General features: G+C 37.3%; 1 protein-coding gene across 7 annotated transcripts in view; it reads right to left on the reverse strand.

Annotated features, from left to right (window-relative positions):
• CNKSR2 (connector enhancer of kinase suppressor of Ras 2) overlaps positions 1-22,824 on the reverse strand; it is a 206,467-nt gene that overhangs the window by 126,788 nt on the left and 56,855 nt on the right. For all 7 annotated transcript variants that reach the window (XM_085210940.1, XM_085210931.1, XM_085210919.1 and 4 more), the window contains exon 5: positions 6,933-6,974. In XM_085210940.1, coding sequence (XP_085067066.1) covers positions 6,933-6,974 — 42 coding nt within the window. The remainder of the gene's footprint in view (positions 1-6,932; positions 6,975-22,824) is intronic.

Below are 22,824 nucleotides of genomic sequence, written 5' to 3' on the forward strand. Positions count from 1 at the left end.
GTTACTTTGGAGTAATGAGAGAAAGTCACTCACCCTATCCTGGGCTCACGAGATGGACTCCAGTAGAGCAGATCTCCAGAGAGATCCTTCCCCACTGGCAGTCAGCTCTTAAATGGGTCTAGGAGAGGTGGAGCCAGGCTCCACCCCTTCCTGCAGCACAGGTGAATTGCCTTCACCTGTGCTCCCATGGCTGACTCATTGCTTGCCTCAGGTGATTAATCAGAGATTCAGGCCATGATTCAGCAGCCCCATAAACTATTGCAAAAAAAAAAAAAAAAAAAAAAGAGAGAGGGGTAGGTGTTCTCTGATATGCAGTGGAATCCACTACGGAAAACTTTTTTTTTTTTTTAAAGAAAAAGTCTCCACATGTCTATGTGCTGCATTTATACTTTTGGAGAAACAAACCTAAAAACGATGAGCAGCTAATAGATACAGTAAGATGCAGAGAAAAATGAGCATCCAAGTGCTCCTGTAAACATCAGCAGGAATTTAGAAACGTCTTGCCTTTCTCAAGCTGCACTTAGCTTTCAGCATGTGTGACATCTGAACAAAGAAAAACGTTTTGGCAAAGCCAAAAAAAAAACAACCAACAAACAAGTTACAAAAGATTAACTGAGATCATCTGATCAGCAGATGATTACGTTTACTCCTTTTGCTACACAATCCCTATTCTCAATATAAACCTTACAGTAATGGCTTCAGTTCTCTCTTGCAATAACACATCACTTCACATTAGTAATAAATTCTCTCTTTATTCAGTAACAAATTTATAATTGCATATTATAGCTACAACACAGTCTCTATGTGCAAAGCTAAAGGATTCAAAAGAGGATGAAAATATCACTGAAAAGCATTTAATTGTGTGACAGAAATTCAATGGGAAACATTTTCTTCCACTTTGTAGATAACTACTTGAAAACCATACTTTGTCTCTACTTATGTTTTTGGACTGTGGTACACTGACTTCTTGCATTTTCTTACAATTACTCCTTTCAGCTAAGGGGATGAGGACAAAAAGGTGACTAAATTGCTCTTGTATCTTTTCTGATTCTCTGTAGCTAATTCACTCCGTACCGGCAAAATTATGTCCATCTTCTGCTGTACAGTGGGGGTAGTTATGGACATGCCAGCTTGAAAAGCCTCCACAGGCTTTTTCCCTCAACAAACCAGAAACCCATTATCTGTTAACTCAGGAACTCTACAGTCATCAAATATTTCTGGTGAAGCAAACAGACTTCTATTTGTTCCTGTATTTAATTTTATCCAGGCTGGTGACCAAGCTTAAATCTATCCTGCCAAACAGTAGCAATATGAAAGCATCCTGGCTTAACACATTCCCAGAGCTGAGGGCAAAAAAAGAATCAGCCTCTTCTACAAGCAATCATATCTACATCATTCAAATGATGAGTGGGATGGCAGTGAGCATAGAAATTCAGGGCAAAAGTGAGAAAAAATGTCTTCGTGATGTTAAGTTTAACATTTCAGAAAAAAAAAAAAAGTTTTACATCTTACTGAGATAAAGCAATGCAAGCATTCAGAATGAAGTATAACTAGTATGATTAAGACACACAGAATAATTATTTATCAATTAATATCACACCAAAACATTTCTGGTACCGTAGGGAATACTGTAGTAATTGCAGCAATCTTAGAACCATCCATACCTAGTTCACTATTTGCAGATACATGAAGTTTAATCAGCAACTCAATCTTATTTTGGATGCAGAATAAGTGAGTTTTGCTGAGCCTGTTTGCAAGGTATAGAACCTTGAGGGGAAGTGGGTGGTTACTTTTTTCTTTTTTTCTTTAATCAGACTATAAAAATGATACCTTTGACAATGCATTCTTAGTCAATTATAGCTCTATAACAAATATTCAAATTCAGTGGGCAGGATTGAATTATTAGCATTGTGGTTTCTCTACAAGCAAAAAGAGAACATCCTGATCCATTACTTGTTCTCTCCATTTTCACTTTAGTAACTCAAGAGAAAATAATTTAAATAGCTCACGTTTTTCACAAACTCCTCCTAACGCTGTAACACAATGGAAAGAAAAGAACTAATGATGGGGTGGCAAAGCCCTGGGCTACAGCAAATGAGGATTAAGCCCAAGTGCAGCAGCTGTAGATGCAGAAACAAAAGAAAAAAGGCTGTTTACCCCTGGAAGGCCTCAGATACAGAGAGACCTACAGCAAGATAACCTTGCCTCCAATGCCAACCCTTAAATGAGGTCTGGGAAGAGGTAGATCCTGGCTCCACCCCTTCTGGTCACTCAAGTGCACTGCATGCAGCTGAGCTCCCCTGGGTTGGCCTGCCTTCCACCATGTGCTCATTCAAGCCATAACTTTGCATTTCTGCTACATTTTCCAGTTCTAATTTCAACAATTTTTCAGCTTAAAAAGCTGTACCTTTTCAGGATAAGCAGCATAATCTTCAGAAAATTAAACCGAAAATTCAGTAAAAACTTATCATTAATCTGACTGGAACGTCACTTCTGCTTTCTATAATTAGTCCTTCTTGCCTCAGTCTCAATTTAATACCGCACTTTTTTCATACTGATTGAATGATGTATTTCTATCTTACAGAGCAATGAACTGCTGGAAAGAATCAATGAATTATTTTTGAAAGACTTTAGAGCTCCATTCTGACTTTTACAAACATTACCTTAACTCTCCAAATAAGCAGAACCGATACCTTTTTAAGCTGAGCTGTTTTCCATGCACTTTATCATCTCAAGATAAATTAATATTAAGATTCTGGATACAAATTGGCAATTCTCAATTTTAAAGAAAACAACAACCCATGGCTTATATACTTCATATTTTGGCCAACTATATTTTAACCCATTCTTTGAAGTTTTCTTTGAAGTTTTTTTTGTTTTGTTTTGTTTTTGCCATCTACTTTTGTTGGTACTTTTTTCTGCTGATATTTATTTTGTGCTTACATAAACAAATTATTACAGTTTCTACCATCTACTTATTTATTTGTTACAGGGATTGTTGAGCAAAAGGTAAAAGGAAAAAAACATATTGAGAAATTGGCAGTGATAGAAATATGAAGCATTTCTCTGTTGTCATGAATATTTCAGAAGCAGAAATCTCTTAATGAGTAAAACCCAGCATATTATTCCCATACCGCTTTATGCTTCTTATTGCACGGAGACCATATACTTCTACGAATGAATTCACAGTGAAAATAATTTTAAGAAATATCCAAGTCTTTAAAGTTGTTTTAACACACCTGCAATTTTAGGGCAGAAAATTTAAGTAGAAACTTTTTTCCCAAATACACGTTCGTGCAACTTCTGTTTAGAATAAATAAACAAAATTGAAATGGTTAACTTCTTAAAATTTCATCTATTTTATATGAGACCTTTTTCTTTAGATCCATTTTATGCCTCCAGGTAAATAGCACAGCCTAGTTTACTACTTAAACTAATATCATGAGGGAAGACAAAATGACTTATGAAGTATTTGAAGATCCAATTGCTCGAAGAGCAAACAAAAATCTTTCTTGAATATAGGCTGGATTTATACATTTCTGTCATCACAGAGTACCATTTCTTTGACAAAAAGTTGACTTCAGAATAAGTTTGTTGACATTAAAACATACTATCTATGCATAAGGTGATTCAGCAATCTCTCCACGCGAACTCCCACACTATTATCTTGAAGAGAGGACTTTCCAAAAGAAATTATTGCTGTTAGAAAATGAACACATTAACTACTTTCTGGCCCTAAAGTCAAACAATTTGTTATTTAACTAAGGATCTCGCCCGTTGTGCGAGATGTTGCCTACTTCACCATGCTTCCAAGGAAAGTGAGAAGAGTGAGTGACTCACTGATGTTGGCAGTATCCACAGATGCATTTTGATAGCATCTGATTGATAGCAGCGTGGTCTCACATATCCCAGCTGTGCCCACACACCCTCTTGACCCCTGATTTGGCTCAGGTGCCAGGTTGGGTGAGCACAACAGAGGCTTGTTTTGCTGGGAACTGGGCAACAACTCCCTGAGAGTTGTGTGCTTACAGCACTCCAGCCTCTGAAAGATTGCACGTGAGCCTAAGAAAACACTTTTAAGCATGTGAATGAAGGATATGTTCTATCTGCTCTGAATTAAAACTGCAAAACCGCTGACATATGACGTGGACAAAAATAAACTACTTGTATCCAGTGATAGTAAAATCGCAAATTTCTTGATGTCCTAAAGAATAAGAGTATATACCTATCTTTATTTTTATAGTGTAGCTAGGTAAAAAAGGATCTTTTAAAACTTTAATTCAGTTCTTAGTGAGATAAATACCTTGCAACAAGGGTATCCACAGGCTAATTACACAAATTGCTAATCAGTTTTAAGTCATTGCCTTTTACTTTTGGGAGGAACCTTTTTTCTGTCAAGAAGAGGACACTGTACATGAAATCATACAGGACAAACATGCAGTTCTGAATTCAGGTTCCCCTGTAATTCACTCCAGCTACACATTGGTATGTGATCATTCAAAAAGTAGCTGGATGAGATGCTAGTCAGACATGTCTGATATCAGCAGGAGTTTGTGTTGTTTGATAATAGGTAACATACAGTTTTGTCTTAGAAACTAAATTATCTCTTTTTTGAAAATCAAAGTATATTGTATCTGTCTGAGTCCTTTCCATTTCTGCTAGTTTTTCCAGGTTTTGCATTCAAGATTCTTTATATGCTTTTATTAAAATTTACTCTACTCTTTTGATACTGGAGAACCTTCTTATTAACATTCACCTCGAGGATATACAGTCTATAAAAAGATATTTAAATTCTTAATCACTCTCTTGAACATCTTTAACCTGATTTGCACTGTATTCACTGCTCTGCATGTGTGTGCATTCAAATATTTTGATATCTAATAAGATAACTACTGTCCTCTTTTCTTTGATACTGAGATAAAAGAAGCATGCTCTCTAAAGTTCTAAATATCAGGCTTTTCCCTTACTACTTTTTTGTTACTGTTGTTGTAAACCTCTCTCTTACACCAATCCTGCCCTGATTTTCTAATAAGCAAAATTCACAACACCTTTTTCTGTCTTCCCAGAGGACTTAGAGGGAACGGTTACTGCTTTCAGTTCTACCATTAATCTTTTCATTTGCACTTCTAAAATATTCCCTTTCAAATTCAAAATCTGGTTTCAAAACTAATCTTTTAATTATTCAGACAGAGATTTTCTCTTTCCTTGTTTGCTATTGGTCAGCTTTTGCTTCATGAAATTCCATCCATCAGTTGAAATGTAACATGATCAGAGACAATCCAAGTTATGTACAATACATACAAGTCAACTTTAACCCTAGGCAACAAGTATGGTGTTCTGCTCATGTTTCCTTGTCAGCTTGAGCACTTACCTTAGAATGTAATTAAGCTCCCTACGATAACTTATGTGTCCACTTGTCACCACAAAGTGGTTGCTGTGGATTAAAGTAATAAGCCTATGCGAGTTTGAATAATGTAAAATAATGTCACTTCATCATTTGCAGTTATTTTTAATGTAACTGTAATGAAACCTGTCTCAGATTTGTCCATTCACATCTTAAATGAATCTCTCAGCTTCCTCAAAATTTTATGTTGGAGACTGTATTAATTGATGCTTCATCAGCTCTAACCATTGCCAGCTCCCTTTAAAATTCTTTTTGCTAATTTGCAAATGTTATATACTGTATATACATCAGATGTCAAAAATCTTGGCTCTTACAGTAGAAAACAAGCATGTATTGAAAACCAGGCCTTATATAATGGTTTCAAACTTACAGCACTTCATTTTTTGCCAAGATTATGCAATTAAAAACTTCATTACTTAAATGCTTGCAGAGATCAGCCTAGCAAAGAAGATGATGTCAGCCTGACTAAAAATGTAAATTCCTTGTGTCCCACAGGGGAAAAATGTCAGTGTAACTTAAAACTACAAGGAGACATTTTACTCCTCATCACTGTGAAATCAAATTGTCAAAAGCTTACAGAATTCAGATTGCCACGTATTTGATACGGGAGCAGTGAATAAAAGTGTAGCAAACGTTACTGGAAAGTTCATGTTTTAAAATAAAGTATTTTTTCTTCCTTAAACTCAGACCATAAGAGAAATAAGATATTAAAACCTATCTGAAAGTGAAATACAGTGAAAGGTAAAATATTATCATTTTCATTTTCATCAACTAGGTTATTTTATTTTTCACCCTTAGAAAATAAGACTTCACATCTCAGTGAGACTCCACATTTCAGAAGCAGGGTCAGGGTTAACTTAATACTCACTAAACCACCAACAGAACATGAAAGGCAATTTAGTATTTAATAGCTAGGTGTTATGTCATCTCAGTAGTTTTCACACAAGATTTCTAAAACTTTCTTCTCTCCATCCCCTAAAGTATCAGCCTTTCCAACCCATTTTATATTCTGGTGTTTAAGTGCTGACAAATTTCAGCTGTTTTATTTGTTATAAATAGGAGTAGAAAATCTGGGAATAGACTATTGTATTTATGCTGAGAATTCTACAGGAAAGCTTTGCTTTAATCTTCTTATCACTAGCTCAGTACTCCTAGGAGTGATGAATAAAGGAAGCTATGTCACTAACAAGTACATACGATATCATATAAGACTAGAAAACGGCTCTCTAAAAGGAAATCTCATTCTTCAAAATCATTTTCCTAACCATGTTTTACAAACAACAGATGGGCATGAACCAGACTAAAACACAAGCCACTACAAGGTTGCTGGCTTCTCATCTGTCAAGCTTGGTTTTCCTAGCAATCATTACCTATTCGCACTTATTTCCAAATATTCAGCAGTCAGTCATACCCAGACTAGCTTATTATCACACTGGCAATACATAGAAAAAGTACAAAACACCCAGAGATAGAATCCTATTTGTTCAATGCAAGTACATTTATTAACAGAAATCCAAAAACTACTTACCACATGAAGAATTTTATTCTCTGTTTCATATACTGTGCAATCCTGAAAAAGTAAAGCAGAAAAGGCAGGTTAGATTGATCCAATCAATCACCTTCCCTAGATTTATTCTTAAAAAGAATTAAATAAAATTGAAATGGCTTGAGGATGAAACAAAAGATTTCAAAGTTCCATTCAATTAGAATGGAAAGATTTGTATAACAAAAGAGTGAAGCCAGCACCAAAGGCAAAGGAAACTGTACTCTCTCTGTAATTAAATGAAAAGGGAGAACTGGCTTTAATAGACATGGAGAAAACTGAGGTACTCAAGTTCCTCAGTCTTCACTAGCAGTAAGGCTTCCCACTCCTCCATATCCCCAAACATCTAGTTGGGGGGGGGGCAGGGGATCAAAATCTTTCTCTGTAAGAGTGAAGAAAGTTAGAGATTGTCTTATGAGACTGAATGTGTACAAGTCTATGTGGCTGGACAGTACGCATCCCAAGATCCTGAAGGAACTGGCTGATGTGATTGCAGTACAACTCTCCATCGTACTTTAAAAGTCTTGGCTGTCAGGCAAAGTCCCTGGTGACTGTAAAAAGGAAAACATCACTCTCATTTTTAAGAAAGACAGAAAAAGAAAGCCAGGGAATGACACACCTGTGAGCTTCACATCTGTGCATGAGAAGATCACAAAGCTGATCCTCCTGGAAGCTGTGTTAAGGCACATGTGAGATAAAGAGGTGATCCGAGACAGCCAGTTTTGCCAAGGGCAGACTGTCTGACCTTTGGTGGCCTTCTGTGATGGAGTGACAACATCAGTAAACAAAGGAAGAAAGGTTGAGGGAGTTGGACTTAATTTAGCTTGGAGAAATGAAGGCTCTGGGGAGACCTCACTGTGACCAGTACTTGAGGGGAGCTTATGAGCTGGAGGGAGACTAAGTTTTTACAGGGTCTGATAGTGATAGGACAAGAGGGAATGGTTTTAAACTAAAAGAGGGAAAATTTAGATTAGATGTTAGCTGGAAATACTTTACTCAGAGGATGGTGAGGTGAGGCCCTGCATAGCTGCCCAGAGAAGCTGTGGTGCCCCATCCCTGGAGGTGCTCAAGGCCAGGTTGGATGGGGCTCTGGGCAGCTGAGCTGGTGGGGGGCAGCCCTGCCTATGGCAGGGGCTGGGTGGGCTCTGAGGTCGCTTCCAACACAAGCCATTCTATGATTCTTTGAGGTTTGTTGGAGCCTGTATGCACTACCCAGAACGTGAGGCTGTTTTTCTAAGAGGATCAACAGATGGAAAGCTCAGGGCTGTGAGTTTTTCTGACAGGCCAAGTCTCAGCAGATACAGTGAAGTGGAAATACAGGAATTAGTAAGGAAGAGAATACATGAAATGCAACCAATACTGGTGAAATAATCACTCTTTTCTAAGTTCACAGGGTGCTACAGCTGTGTGGTGATTTGTACACATTCAGTTTAGGATGGATGCTTTACATCCCACCTAATAACTCACTTGAAAGATGTGACTAAGGTTCCATGCTGTAAATCCTTTCATTTTTTATCAATTTATCCTCTTTGAAAAACAAGTTAGTTATATGCAACTCTTTTAATAATGAATTTTTAGACCATGAAATGTTTCTAGTGTTAGGTAAGAATAGCCAATGTGTTCTTAAGCTTTATCTAAAACAACAATGCAGAAGCAGCAAGTTTATCAAGACATTCAGGAAACATTTGCCAGTAAGTACAGCCAGAAAGAAAATCTAAATCGTTTAATTACATGCAGATATCAGTGACATATTTGCAATCTCAGTAGCAAAATGCTCATTTCATTGTTACACATGGAAGGGCATGTAGCATTTTCAGTCTGGATATATCTTATGTTCTACATTGATTCTTACAAAGCATTTTGGGGAAAAAAAAAAAAAAAAAGAATGTAACACTTATGTTGTGAAAAAAAAAGGTGCTTCTAGATAGACATAATTATTTCATTTGTAATGAAGAGCTTACTATAAATTTAACATTCAGCTTAAATAGGATACTGTTTGAGAACTCTCGCTGCTAAGGGAAGGAATTTAAGAACCCAGACTCCATAGAGGTTTATTACAACAAGGAAGTAAGTGAATAAGGGAGAAACACTGTTACATCTACGCACGTGTAAAGGAAGTTAAAAACCTGCTTACTTCTGATAAACCAAGAATATAAGTAAAAAACACTTCTGAATCTACCAATGACAGGAAATCAAGTAGAAAACTTCCCAGGCATCTAGACTCTGTATGGTGCAAGTGGCTTCATCCTGAAATCCTATCCTCATCACACAACTATCGACAAACACAGAGTTTGCGAAGACAAATTGCTAATGGAGTTCGTCGCATGTAGGACTGCTGATTTTTGATGCTACATCCTTCTATTCAGTCAAGAGAAAAATTGTTAAGTAGGTAAGAGAAAAACTGGAGGAAAGCAAACTCAATGCTTCAGTAAAACACTTCCAAAATATGCCTTTTCCATTAAGAAATGACATGCAGCTAAACACAATTCAAGCCTGAACTCAGAAAAATGTGCAGGAATGCAAAGATCCATGCTACCACAGCCTAAAGCAATCCTGAAGTCTAAGATTCAAAGAAACCTACAGAAATGTCACCAAGCAGATCTCTATATCAAAGCAAGCTTGTTTCAACTTCCCTCAGCCATCCCTGGAGACAAGGGCTGAGATCGTTTTTGAATGATCCCAAAAGTAAAACCTACACATTATTTTCTTTCAAAGTCAACAGTTTATTTCTCCCTGGATTTTTATTTTTTTTATTTTTTTATTTTTATTTATTTTTTTAAAATCATTCCACAGTTTTGCGCTTTATCTTCAAGCAAGTGTTATAGGTAATTGGGCTCATACTCTTCAGATATCCCTTAAGTAGAACAATGAACTGATTTTTTTACTGGAAATCTTCACCGTTTACAATTATTGTTTTTTCATACCCATTTCATTTCAACTGAAAATGTTTAATGCACTTGAGAACAACAAAGAGAGCCACTAATTATGCAATTAGAAATAATTTTTTGCTCTTAATAGCATGCTACCCTCAGTTAGAGAACAACTCTTCCTTCCACACCTTGATTATTCCTGAACAATCTTCTTAAGTGTCTGTTTACTCACAGTACCCAAAAAATATAGTTGTGGTAAGAAACAGACCATATACAAATTTAACATCAACTTTTTTCTACTTCAGAAAACATGGAGCGCGTACACACACACACACACACAAAAAAAACACAAAAACACAGCAAAGTCTTCCTCCTATACAAGACAATTATTTGCTATTCAATTACTGGAAGAATACTGTGATTAACCCTGAACTCAAACATGCAGATACAGTAAAGAGGAGTTATTTTGCTTTCACCTGTGCCTTGTCTGAAACATGCATATTCACTGTAAATTTATAATGAAAGCTAAGCTATTTCATCTTCATATAACCAACCAAACACAACTTCAGCTCAAACAGCTGAAGAAGAATATTGTCTCCTCAGTGCACATCACAGAATCACAGAATGGCCTGGGCTGAAAAAGATCATAATGATCATCCAGTTTCAACCCCTGTGCTGTGTGCAGGGTCACCAACTACTAGACCAGGCTGCCCAGAGCCACATCCAGCCTGGAATAAACATTAAAAAAAAAAAAAAATCAACATAATAGAGGGGCGTTGCTAGCAAAGCAACAGATGCCGCTCTTTTCCTTATGCTACAAACTCTGTGCTAACTTGCGTTTACTAAAGATGTAGTCAAATATTGGCCATTAACAGGAAAATGGACAGTTCTATCAGCAAAGGAGGATTAAAAGGGGAATATAATGGCACAATTTAACTGCTAACATGAGGTTTTCACGGTCACTGTTTGCAGCTCTAATTCATGCATCAAAAGTGTCACAGGGCCCTTTTGGTCCTTTTCTTTGCAGAGATAGATGAAAATAAGCTGAGATCTTAATAAAAAGAGAAAAATAAGGTCTAAAGATAGAAGATAAAGGAAAAAAAAATGCAGAAATGAAAAAGAGCAAAAGCAAACAATAGTAATCAACAACAGGGTTTTTCTGTGCTTTCAATTCCAGTATAATTTTAAAACTTATTTGTAAGACTAGCGAAACCTGCTACACAGTGTAACTGTGATGCATCACTTACATTGTGTTTCTTCCAGAACTTCTGAGCTTCACAGCCACGATTCTCTATTATTTCTACAAAAAGTTGGATTTTATCATGTCCCTAAGTAAGAAGTATTACACACACTTACAATTAGATCAACTGAATTAAAGTAGCACTGACTGGTGACAATGTTTCCAAATATCTATATATCACCCTACTCTGTTCCTCAACTTTGCTAGTAAAATTCACATGTGAAGTAACCTCTACAAAATACAATAGTTATAGATTTATTATTTTTTTAAATCAATGGTTACGATGTTTTATTTTTCTAATTTCTTTCCTTCTCCTCTTCCTATTATTGTTATGTTTTTAAACTTGTATCTTAGTATGTCTCAGATCTGGGGAAATGGGTCAGCTAATTATACTGACAATTTTCTTTGGTCCTTTTCTTTCCATCGAAGTTGATTAAATCTCAACTCAGAACATGAAATACAGAGGTCTAGAAACCTGCCAACTCAAATGACTGCTTATGCATCCCAAGCAAGTGTGGAGATCATGCAGCTCTCCAGTACTGTAACTATGAGATAAAATTCAGAATAAAACGCTTCTATTGTGCATGTATGTAATGTATATATATGTCTGAGTAAGCATCGCATCAAATTATCCACTGCAATTAACTGCCAAGAACTTCTCAGGGTACTTGCAAAATACTGTTTTGAAAACATAATCATCCTTACTGTTATTATTGGTTTGTCCACATTATGTAGGCATCTCTGGCACTGCATTCTTTTTGGCAGTCTCTAGTTCCTATAAACTCCACAACTTAACTTCAGAATAAAGTTATGCTAGTTCAGAATATAAAATATGCATAGAAATGTTCAGGAACAGGGAGAATTGCAAAAAGATGTGTATTTGTTCTTTCAGCAACAACTCAGATCTGGCTCAGCACTCCTAGACGAGAGTGTGCAATAGAGCTGTATCGTTGTTGCTTCATTGTATTTCACTGTTGTTCAGATCACTGACTCAGTTATTCATGTACATACCCATCATCCTCATTAATTTTTTCCTTCAAGGCAGGGAAATCTCCTAAGCAGAGCAGGTACGTTATCATGTGATTGCCAATGACAAAAATTGAATCTCCTGATTCTCAGACAACATAATAGCCCAAGCAAATATATTGTGAATTTGCACTACTGGAGCATTGCCTGGGAGAATCTGTGTGGTGCTTGCTACAGAGGTGGAGTCAAATGGAAAAAAAGGTTTCCATGAGAGCATTCATTTTCAAAGTAGCTTTTGAGCTGCTCTATTGTCTTCTTCACATGTTTTTCTCCACAGTCCAGCTGAATTTACATGAAGACAGTATATGTGTGTGTATCGCATAGGTTTTACCAGCCTTTCAGTGACAAAATATAGGCAAGATTAGGAACATAATTTTTTAAATGGCAGTGAAATCACTTGGGAAATGCATTTTTTGTGATCATTTCTATATTTTTTCCATGTCTTGTTTTAAGATGGCAACTGTTAGATTTCACGTATTGCTTAAAAACAGATGTCTGATAGTATTGTTGTCATCATTATTTTGAAGTCACGCAAAATATTCTGAAGTATGTAACTCTGATTCTCTATTTCTAACAAAAATAATGAATTACATGATTGCTAAAAGAGAGTTCAGGCCCTCATGCATTGCCAAACCTTTGGTATAAAATCTCTCTTGAGCAATGTAGCCATTGGCTGGAATTAAGTCAAGCCATCATTTAAATCTCTTTGCTTCTCAAATTGATTAAAACTGTAACTGAATCCTTTAATACCAGTGTATGTCAAATGGATGGTCTGTCAGTCCTGCTACTTAGAACAATATGAAATAATTAACTTGAGAATACTCAGATCATGACTTTCAGGCCCTTCTGGCTCCCCACACCTTCCAAAATAAGTGGTTCTGTCTTCCAGGAGGTCTCTTTGAGCCCTAGCTCCAGACAATTTGTGTCACTGGCTCTAGGAAGGCTCATTTGGCTTGAATTCCACCCAGTTCATTTATGGCAAGAAAATGACAAGACTGAGGTTTACTGGAATCTTCACTGGATGTTTTCACAAAAGTTCATAATGATTATGATAAAGCCTAAAAGCTTTGCCAACACAAAAGCAGCAAAAGCTTCACAGTCTTCATAGTAGATTTGGTTATCGTTACCCTTTATTGCTTTTTTTGGACTGACACAATAGTACTCGATTTTGAAATAGGTACAAGATAAGGTAGATGCAATCAATTTAGTCCTCAACTACTAAAAACAGAAAATGCATGGAAAATATTTCTAATACAATTGATTACAGGATTAAACAGTGTCAGCTTTGAAACAATAAACTTGATCAATACAATACAGGCTGTGTGGTAAAGATGTCCCATAAGTGAGGACGTCAGAAAACTGAAGGATATCAGGGAATTCCTAGTCTGCAATTTACAGGTATAATCGAATAATTATTGGAATAATAAAACACAAATTGGCAGCTATACAGATCTGTTCAAAACTCTTCCTCCAAACTACTCTCCACAAAAACCAAGCAACTAAACCCTTTAAATACTCCCAAACCAAAAGAAACTGGAAAGCAGATAACATTCTCCTCTGCTAACAGGCAAAGAATTAAGAGCATGACACATTTACAGCTTTCCTAGTCTGATGCTTTATCATATCTTTGATTTTAAGAGGTCTAACAGGGGTTTGGATGAAAAAGATACGGGCTGTGGCAGTTATACATTTCTGGAACAAAGGCAGGGTTGAAGAGCAAGAGGAAACACATTTCTCTCATCTCACTGCCTAAAATACAATAGAAGGCTGCTCTTAAGTTTTGCAGCATCCCAGCATTTGCACAGGTAGTCCTTGACAGCTGACATATAAACTTAAGTTTTAAAATTACACAGTTTATAAATAAAATGTATATATATATTTAACAAGTGGACTTATAAGTGGAATACGTTGTTTTCTCTGAGTTTCTTTCTGCTGAGCTGCTCCAAAAAAGTCTCCCATCATGGCTGTTCCTCCTCCAGACTGCCACAGCCCAGGGAGCTCTACCCTTAACCCTCCCCTCTTCTGCAACCTCTTCGCTATTGCTCAGCAGCCTCCTAAAAATCATGCTGCTTTAATTATCATCTCTGAGCAGATGAGTCACAGAGCCCTTGTCCCTTCTGTTCACACTCACAGTTTAGAATCTCCTCCTGGATATTTGCCACTAGCCCTAGCACAGTATGCTGAAAAGCTGAAATCACGTTTTTCCCAAATCCTCCCTACTTCCTCCTTCTTTGCCTATCTCTGTCAACAATTCCACCACCTTATGTCCCACAAGCTCACAACCTGGGTGCCATTTCCAACTCCACTTCCCACACAAATCCTGTCGATTTTCTTCCCACTGCCATTCAGAAATATTTTTTCTTTTCCACTTATGCTGCAATTATTCAATCCCTGCAGCTTCTTGACACTGAGTCCATGGCGTTCTGCTCTGTTATTACTCTCTGCCTCTCTACTTTTAACCCAGAGCTCACCTATGTCTGCAGCAACCCATGCTGTCCTCCCCCATCAGAAACATACGTAAAAAATGACAGAGATGGGAGAAAGCAGATTGGTGAGTACACACCATTTAAGATACTAATAGAAGAGGAAAATATCCCTATTGTGAAAAATATAATGCCAGCTATTAAATAAATGCCACATAAGAAGATATTCTCTATGCAACCTACACAAAAGCATGTAAAAGTCTAGAGTCTTTCCATGATTTAATGAAACTGCAATTTTTTTTTTTTTTTTAAAGTTCACAGCCCTTGTGTACAAACTAATAGCAATTACATAGCTTCCTGAGTACAAAGAATTGCTTTAACGTTATTTAAACAATCTGCGTGGAGTGGCACCTATCACCATAGCAACAAAATGCTTCATGTAAAAATTTAACACAACTTACATAAATCACCCACAGATCAAGGAACTACTGGGAAAAACTGCTCTCTGGATTAATAGAGATGCAATGTGGGCACTGAGCTCTTTTCTTCCACATTTCTGAAGTCATTTTCCATTTCCATTTACTTCTGCCTTTCGTTCTATGAAAAGCATCATCTTGCTTTCCCTCCAGATCCGGTCACATACTAATTCTTAAGTACCATAGAATCACTGAAGTTGGAAAAGACCAGTAAGATCATCTAGTCCAACCATTAACTATATTTTAACATATAATTACATTTCTTCCAACACTGTTTCCAAAACAAACTGGCAATCTATTAGGTCAGAAATCCTAGCAAGCATTTCATCACTGGGTAAAATCACACTGACACTTGTTCATCTATCTTGCTAGATTCCAAGTGCTCACACAGTTTAAATTGAATTTCACTTCAGGATAATTCTTCTACTCTAAGACATTCTCAATAGGTAAAAAGAATTCACTGAAACTATCAACAAACAAGAGATTGACAACCAGGGCAAAAATGTTGCTAATGAGAAAAAAAAACAAAAACAACAACAACAAAGTAAAAGCACACCTTGTTCCACACTTCTAATCCAGATAAATTAGTGTCAAGCATTCAAAATGAGCTGTTTTATTACTGACATGCAAAATACAGTTTCTAGTGGAAGGTGTTCTGCAATTCTTTTCAATATCACCTGCAAAATCATTTAGAGGTAAATAATTTTAGGTTTTTTTACTTCTGTTCTTCCTTTAGGATTGCCAATAAAAAGAACTGTGGTTTATAAAACATAATTGCAGCAAAATACTTCATGATGCATAGTGCCTAGGTGGTTATTCTGCCAACAGAGAAAATAACTGAACTTGAGAAACATAATGGTATTTAGGAAGATGGCATTTCAGGCTCAGCTATGACTCAAACATTTTACACTGGATAATCTGAAATTCTTCGTGTGTTTTTAATGGATTTAAAGAAACAAACACAAACGTATCTCACATGACCTCCCTGAAATAAAGCTTGACCTTACACTTTTCATGACCAAAGCTTCCACTGGCTTCCTAGCAACGCAGTTTCTGTAATTCACCAGGCTGAACTGAAATCCTGCTTTGTAACACCTGCTTACAGACACTACGCTGTCTCTGGAAAAGGAAAATCAGAGTTTCTGAAGCAAAAGTAGTGAAAACCAAGACTGCATTTTTACTGATCTGATTAATATAATCTTAATCCATCATCTTTAATGATTAAATTCAGCTTTTGCAAAGAACTACAGAAGAAGCATGGCATATCTCCTGTTTGCCCCTAGCTGAATGGAAAACAGCGATGGCACTCTACAAGTACAGGTGTAGTGCCCATATACATCAACTTAAGGAAATAAAAACAAAAACAGGTTTTATTTAAATGCAAGATATGAAACACCTGAAAACACTTTTCCCCTACATCCACACTTGATCTCAGTTTTCATGGACTTACAGCCACTTTCCATCAAGTATGAATGAATCCAAGCTGTCCTTGACTCTTTTACTATCACCTTACCTTGACCCATTCAGGCTCTTTTCCTTATAAAAATTCAACAACTACACTGGTTTACCAGAATATGCTGAATCAAAAAGAGTACCCTTTCTTCCTCAAATTATTCTGCTTTTTGTTTCATTTTTTTTCCCCATTGAGTCTGTTAATCTAAAAGAAAATCTTCTAAACAAATAAAGAATAAGCCAACACCAACACATTCTTATTTTCTAGTCACTAAGCTTCTTATGTACTCAGCAATCTTTTTTTTTTCTCTCCTCCAACCATGAGGCAAATTATTTCTGATAGAAGTTCATATCCCTATATACTATTATTAAAGTTTTAACCTTTGATCTACTCCCTGCCTAATTCTATTTAAAAAAAACAACACTCCAAAACATAAATCAAAAGACAACAATCTACTAGTAAGCAACTGAAGAGAAAAAAAAACATTATAGGAAAATTGCAGAAATAAGCCACCACAATCAGAAAAGGGCATCTATGCCCACTAGGCATTTATTTATTTATTTTTACATTAAATTACAAATGAAATTTTCTGTAAAAGAGTGCTACTCTTACTTTGAAAAGGAGGAAAACACTGCTAAAGACTACAAATTGAAGCTGCTTTGATAAACAAAAACTGTTTTCGTATTTGAAGCAATCCTTTAAATTCCTCTTTACCTTATACATAATACATTGACTTCTACAGGTGAATAAGTAACCACATGTGATAATATGCATTCTGAAACACCACTGTTTCTGAGCACTGCTTTGAACTTTATGCAACAATAAATCTTGCTTATCAACAGCACTTGGAGGATACAAGGTCAGTATAAATTTCTGTCAGCATGATTTTCAGTAAGTTTTAACATTCTTATTGGAATATCATTTTGATCATATGTTCAAAAGGCAGATACTGCCTTGGTATTGTTTTCTGGTAGGACTTTTTTGTTCAGTTTTTAACTTTACACCACACTTCTTTATCTACCCAATTGCACACTTATCCTCCTACTTGTACACTTACCAGAAATGGGACAATTTGTATAAACTGTGTACTATGCATACATTAAATTCCAAAACAGTAGACTCCTTTTTATTTAAAAAAATGGGCAGGGATTATTACCAGTAGAATAACAAAGATTTCCTGAATGCATTTGTTAACAAAGTTGAAGTAGAAGGAAGAACTTCAAAAATTTAAATTAAAAAAAAAATTAATTTTCATATACAGTTTTGCTTCTGAACACCAACAAATGCATAACAGGTGTAATAAGAAGCCAATCAAACAATCACACTACTTAACTACTGAAGCCCTTTTATTAGTTAAAAAAACCTATGGTAATTAGCTACTTAGCATGACTTTAAGTTCAATGTTTTAAAACCATATTTAGCAAGTCCTTAAAGTCCTTAAGAACTAGGATGACAAAAAATGAGGAATCATGATAGAAAAGAGATTCTTTGTAACAACATTACTATTACTAAGGATATTAACTTCACTTACAGTATATTTGATACTATCCTAACAATGTTAATAGAATCATTCCATATGATACGTTTCTATTCTGAGTCTTAGGCTCCCAGTACAAAGAGAGACATGGAACTATTAATCAGAGGGCTGGAGCACCTCCCCTACGAAGACAAACTGAGGGAGCTGGGCTTGTTCAGCCTGGAGAAGAGAAGGCTGCGGGGTGACCTCATTGCAGCCTTCCAGTACCTAAAGGGAGCCTACAAACAGGAGGGGAGCCAACTCTGTGAAAGGGTAAATAATGGCAGGACAAGGGGAAGTAGTTTTAAGCTGAAGGAGAGAAGATTTAGGTTGGGTGTCAGGGGGAAGTTCTTTACAGAGAGAGTGGTGAGGTGCTGGAGCAGGCTGCCCAGAGAGGTTGTGGGTGCCTGGGGGTGTTCAAGGCCAGATTGGATGGGGCCTTGGGCAGTGTGGTCTAGTATTGAATGTGGAGGTTGGTAGCCCTGCATGTGGCAGTGGGGTTGGAGCTTCATGATCCTTAAAGTCCCTTCCAACCTGGGCCATTCTGTGATTCTACTGGAGACAGTCCAATGTAGGGAGCGACTAAAGAGCCCTAAATTTAATAACCCATCAGAAAGGAGAGTGACATTAAGAGTGAAACCCACAGGAAGTACTTGTCCAACAATATCTTACTGTCTTAAGGGGAAGAAAACAATAATCCTAAACCAAAATAAAACAGCATAGAAGCATAGGATGTGAATGCAAAACAGGTTACAATAATAATTTGCAGTGTCCTGACTTTATAGTTTGAATAAAGAACTGTATTTCTGCTATTTTTTTTCTTCATTATCCATTGAGTACTTACAAATGGGGGGAGAGGGGACAAGAAATGCCTTAATTCAATGAAGAAACTTTGCAATTAGCCTTAAAACATGTAAAGTATTACCAACAAGCCAAATTAGTTCCAGCTTCCCTCCCCCCAACTTGACTTCTCATTTTTGGTTATTAATTCTTAATGTTGATTATAAGCAAACAACACAAAAATCAGCTTTGAATCCTGCAAGTGTTCAGTTATTGTAGGGAATACCAGTGTTTTATTTTTAAATCTTATGAATATCTTTGAAAAATTCAAATTATAAGAAAATGTACAGACTATTTCCTCTTAATACACACTTTATAAAAATCTATTCTTAACTAGTGTTACAAACATTTGTAAGATTGTCTTTTTAAGGTTTTTCATAAACTCAAAAAAATTATAAATTAAATTACAAATTGCTATAAATTAATGAAATACTATGAGATACTTCATGTACAAAAAAAATTGAGTTTTAAGACAAAAAAACCCTGCTAAGGTGATATCAAAACATTTTGTTTTAGGCATTTAGCCTTAAGAAAGTATAATGAGGATTTTCAATGTGCTCAGTGATCATACAAAAGAAAAACTCAAAGACAATTTGAAATGCTATGCTGGAACACATTCGTTTTAAGTAGAGATCAATCCACATGTGTTTGGGGCTAGTAATGGAATTTTTCATTATCATTCTTCTGACTACAGCTCAATTCAGTACCAAAGGATGCTTAAATTTAGGCACATATATGCTCCTTTTGAATTGAAAGTATGGATTCCTGTACTGGATTGCTTCCTGATTGGGAAAGCATGTCAGTTTTGGAAAAGATAAGACTTCTTTTCTCCAAAAATATTAAATAGTAACATTTGGTCTATTTCATTTCACACTGAAAAACATACAGAGAAAATTATTTACCTAAGACCATAGCAAATCAGTAGTATCATGAATGAGGATGACTTTAAAAAAAAAAAAAAAAAAAAAGAGCTGATACTCAGTGGCTTCTGGGAAATACTGCAGTGGTTCATCTTCTAATCTCCTTCTGATTAACAGTGAATACTATTAATGAGAAATACAATTATATATATATAATTAATTTCATTGTTATATAGTTAATGAAAACAGTTCAGATGATTCTTACTCCCTCTAAAAAGCTGGACAGTGAGTCACAATTACTTCTGTGGAAAACAAGCAGTTTGGCCAAGGGCAATACATGTCCTGTATGCTTCCTGTCCTGAAGTACTGAGCCTTTTTCACAGCTCAGTAAGGGCACAACTCACCATGGGACAACAGATTAAGAAACACTTTGCACAAGAGCTCTCCATCCCTCAAAATAAGAAAGCAGACAGAAGAGGCAGGAAACTGGCATGGCTTGGCAAAGATCTGCCAGTCAAACTGAGGAAAAAGAATGGCAAGCACAGGCAGTGGAAACAAGGACATATCACCTGCAAAGATTACAGGGATGCTGTTTGGACGTGCAGAGATGGGATTAGGCACGCATGGAACTGAATTTGGCAAGGGATGTTAAAAACAACAAGGGATTCTGTAGGTACATGGGTAACAAGAGACAGGCCAAAGAGAGCATGCCTCCTTTGATAAATGAGAAAGGAGAACTGGCAACAACAGATATGAGAGAAGGCTGAGATACTCAGTGAGTTCTTCGCCTCAGTTTTCACTGGCAGCCAGGATTCTCATATTTTTCAGATACCTGAACCTCATATCCCTTTCTTGGTGGGAACTGGGGGAGCAAACTCCCCCCACACGGTAAAGGCAGAGCAAGTCCGAGAGCCTCACAAGACTGGATACGTACAAGTCTATGGAGCCAGACAACATGCATCCGAGGGTCCTAAAGGAACAGGCCAATGTGGTTGCTGAGCCATTCTCCATCATATTTGAAAAGCTGTAGCTGTCAGGCAAAGTCCCTGATGACTGGAAAAAGGGAAACATCACTTCCATTTATAAAAAGAGAAGAAAAAAAAAGGGAACAACAGACTGGTAAGCCTCATCTCTGCCTGGGAAGATCATGGAATAGATACTCCCAGAATACATGTTGAGGCAGGCATGCAAGGGATAAGCAGGTGATCTGAGACAGCCAGCGCAATTTCAAGAAGAGAACGGCATGCCTGATCATTCTGGTGAACTTCTGTGATAGAGTGACAGCACTGCTGGACAACGGAAAGGCACCTGATGTCATCTACTTGGACTTCTGCAAGGCCTTTGACATGGTCCACTACCACATCCTTATCTCTAAATTGCAGAGATACTGATTTGAAGGGTCAAGTATTAGGCGGATAAGGAATTGGTTGGAAGGTCACAGCCAGAGGGTTGTGGTCAATGGTTCTATATCCAGATGAAGGCCAGGGATGAGAAGTGTCCCCCAAGGGTCTGTCTTGGAATCAGTACTCTTTAACATCTTTATCAATGACACAGATAATGGGATCGAGCGTATCCTTAGAAAATTTGCTGATGACACCAAGTTGAGTGCTGCAGATGATACAGCAGAAGGAAGGGATGCCACCCAGACAGAGAGGCATTTATAAACTGCAAAGGCGGGCCCTTGTGAACCTAATGAGTTCAACATAGCAAAGTGCAAGGTTTTGCACTTGAGTCAGGGTAATCTCAGATAAGTACAGAGACTGGGAGAAGAACTCCTTGAGAGTACCCCTGCTGAAAAGGGCTAATGGTTCCTAGCAGGGTAACATGAGCCAACAGTGTGCACTTGTAGCCCAGAAAGCCAACAGTATCCTGGGCAGCATCAGAAGAATGGTGGCCAGCAGGACAAGGAAGGTGATTGTTCCTCTCTACTCTGCCCTCGTGAGGCCCCATCTGGAGTACAGCATTCAAGTCTGGGGCCCCAACTCAAGAAAGAAATAAAGCTTGTGGAGAAGGTACAGAGGAAGGCCACGAAGATGAGAGAGGGCTATAACATCTCTCCTGTCTAGAAAGACTGAAGGAGCTGGGCTTGCTCAGTCTGGAGAAGGCTGTAGGGAAACCTCATTACAGCCTTCCTGTAGTTAGAAGAAGATTAGAAACATGAGGGAAATAAACTTTTTACATGGGTAGAACATAATAGGACAAGGAGGAATGTTTTTAAACTAAACAAGGAAATATTTAGCCACAACATCAGGGGGAAGTTTTTCACTGAGAGGGTGATGAGGTACTGGAACAGGTTGCACAGAGAAGTTGTGGACGTTCCATCCCTGGAGGTGTTCAAGGCCAAATTGGATGGGACCCTGGGCAACATGATCTAGTACTTGACCTAGAAGCTGGCAACTCTATGTGCAGCAGAGGGGTTGGAACTTGATGATCCTTGAGGTCTTTTCCAGCCCAAGCCATCCTGTGATACGATTCCATGAATAGCCAGCCACAAAAACAAAGGCCTGTGGTCTTCTTCCACAGCCATTGCTGCTGGCATCTCTGTTGCAGTTTGAGACAGAATGAAGATGAGAAGCCTGGCATTGACTGCAGAATGGCCAAAGCACAAGACTAGCAAGACACCCCTTGCCCAGGCACCAAAATGCACCCTTGCTAATGTGATCTGTGGGGAGGGAGCAGCCCACGTTCCATTTCCACACCAAAAGAACCTCAATTATATTTGAAGGAAAAAAAAATATATTAAAAAAAAAAATCTTCATTTTCCAAATTTGAACACAGAGGACTAGCAACACTGCTCTTCTCTAAATCAGAGAGGAGGCAAACCCAACTAATATTTGGTATTGTATGTATTTATGAAAGCATCAGAGAAAAATGCATTGTTTTTATAAAAAGGAGACTAGTGTCAAACTAACTCACACCAAGGGGACATAGGAGATCTTTAGCATAGACCAATTGAGTGACAATAGACCGATACTTTTAAAAACTAGAAAAAAAAATTCTCCCTAGCACTCTTAGTCCTACCCAGCCCACCTTCTCCCACTTCTCTAATCTCCAGTTTCTTAAGTGCACTCACTTCTGCAAAATTCTCCGTATTGGCATTGGCCCTTCTCTCATACTCTTGCTGAACCATCAGGAGAGCCAAGCCTCATCCCTCTGCACGATGGGCACTGTTG

This window comes from Meleagris gallopavo, chromosome 1 (genome assembly GCF_905368555.1).
Source record: "Meleagris gallopavo chromosome 1, MGAL_WU_HG_1.1, whole genome shotgun sequence".
Lineage (NCBI taxonomy): Eukaryota > Metazoa > Chordata > Aves > Galliformes > Phasianidae > Meleagris > Meleagris gallopavo.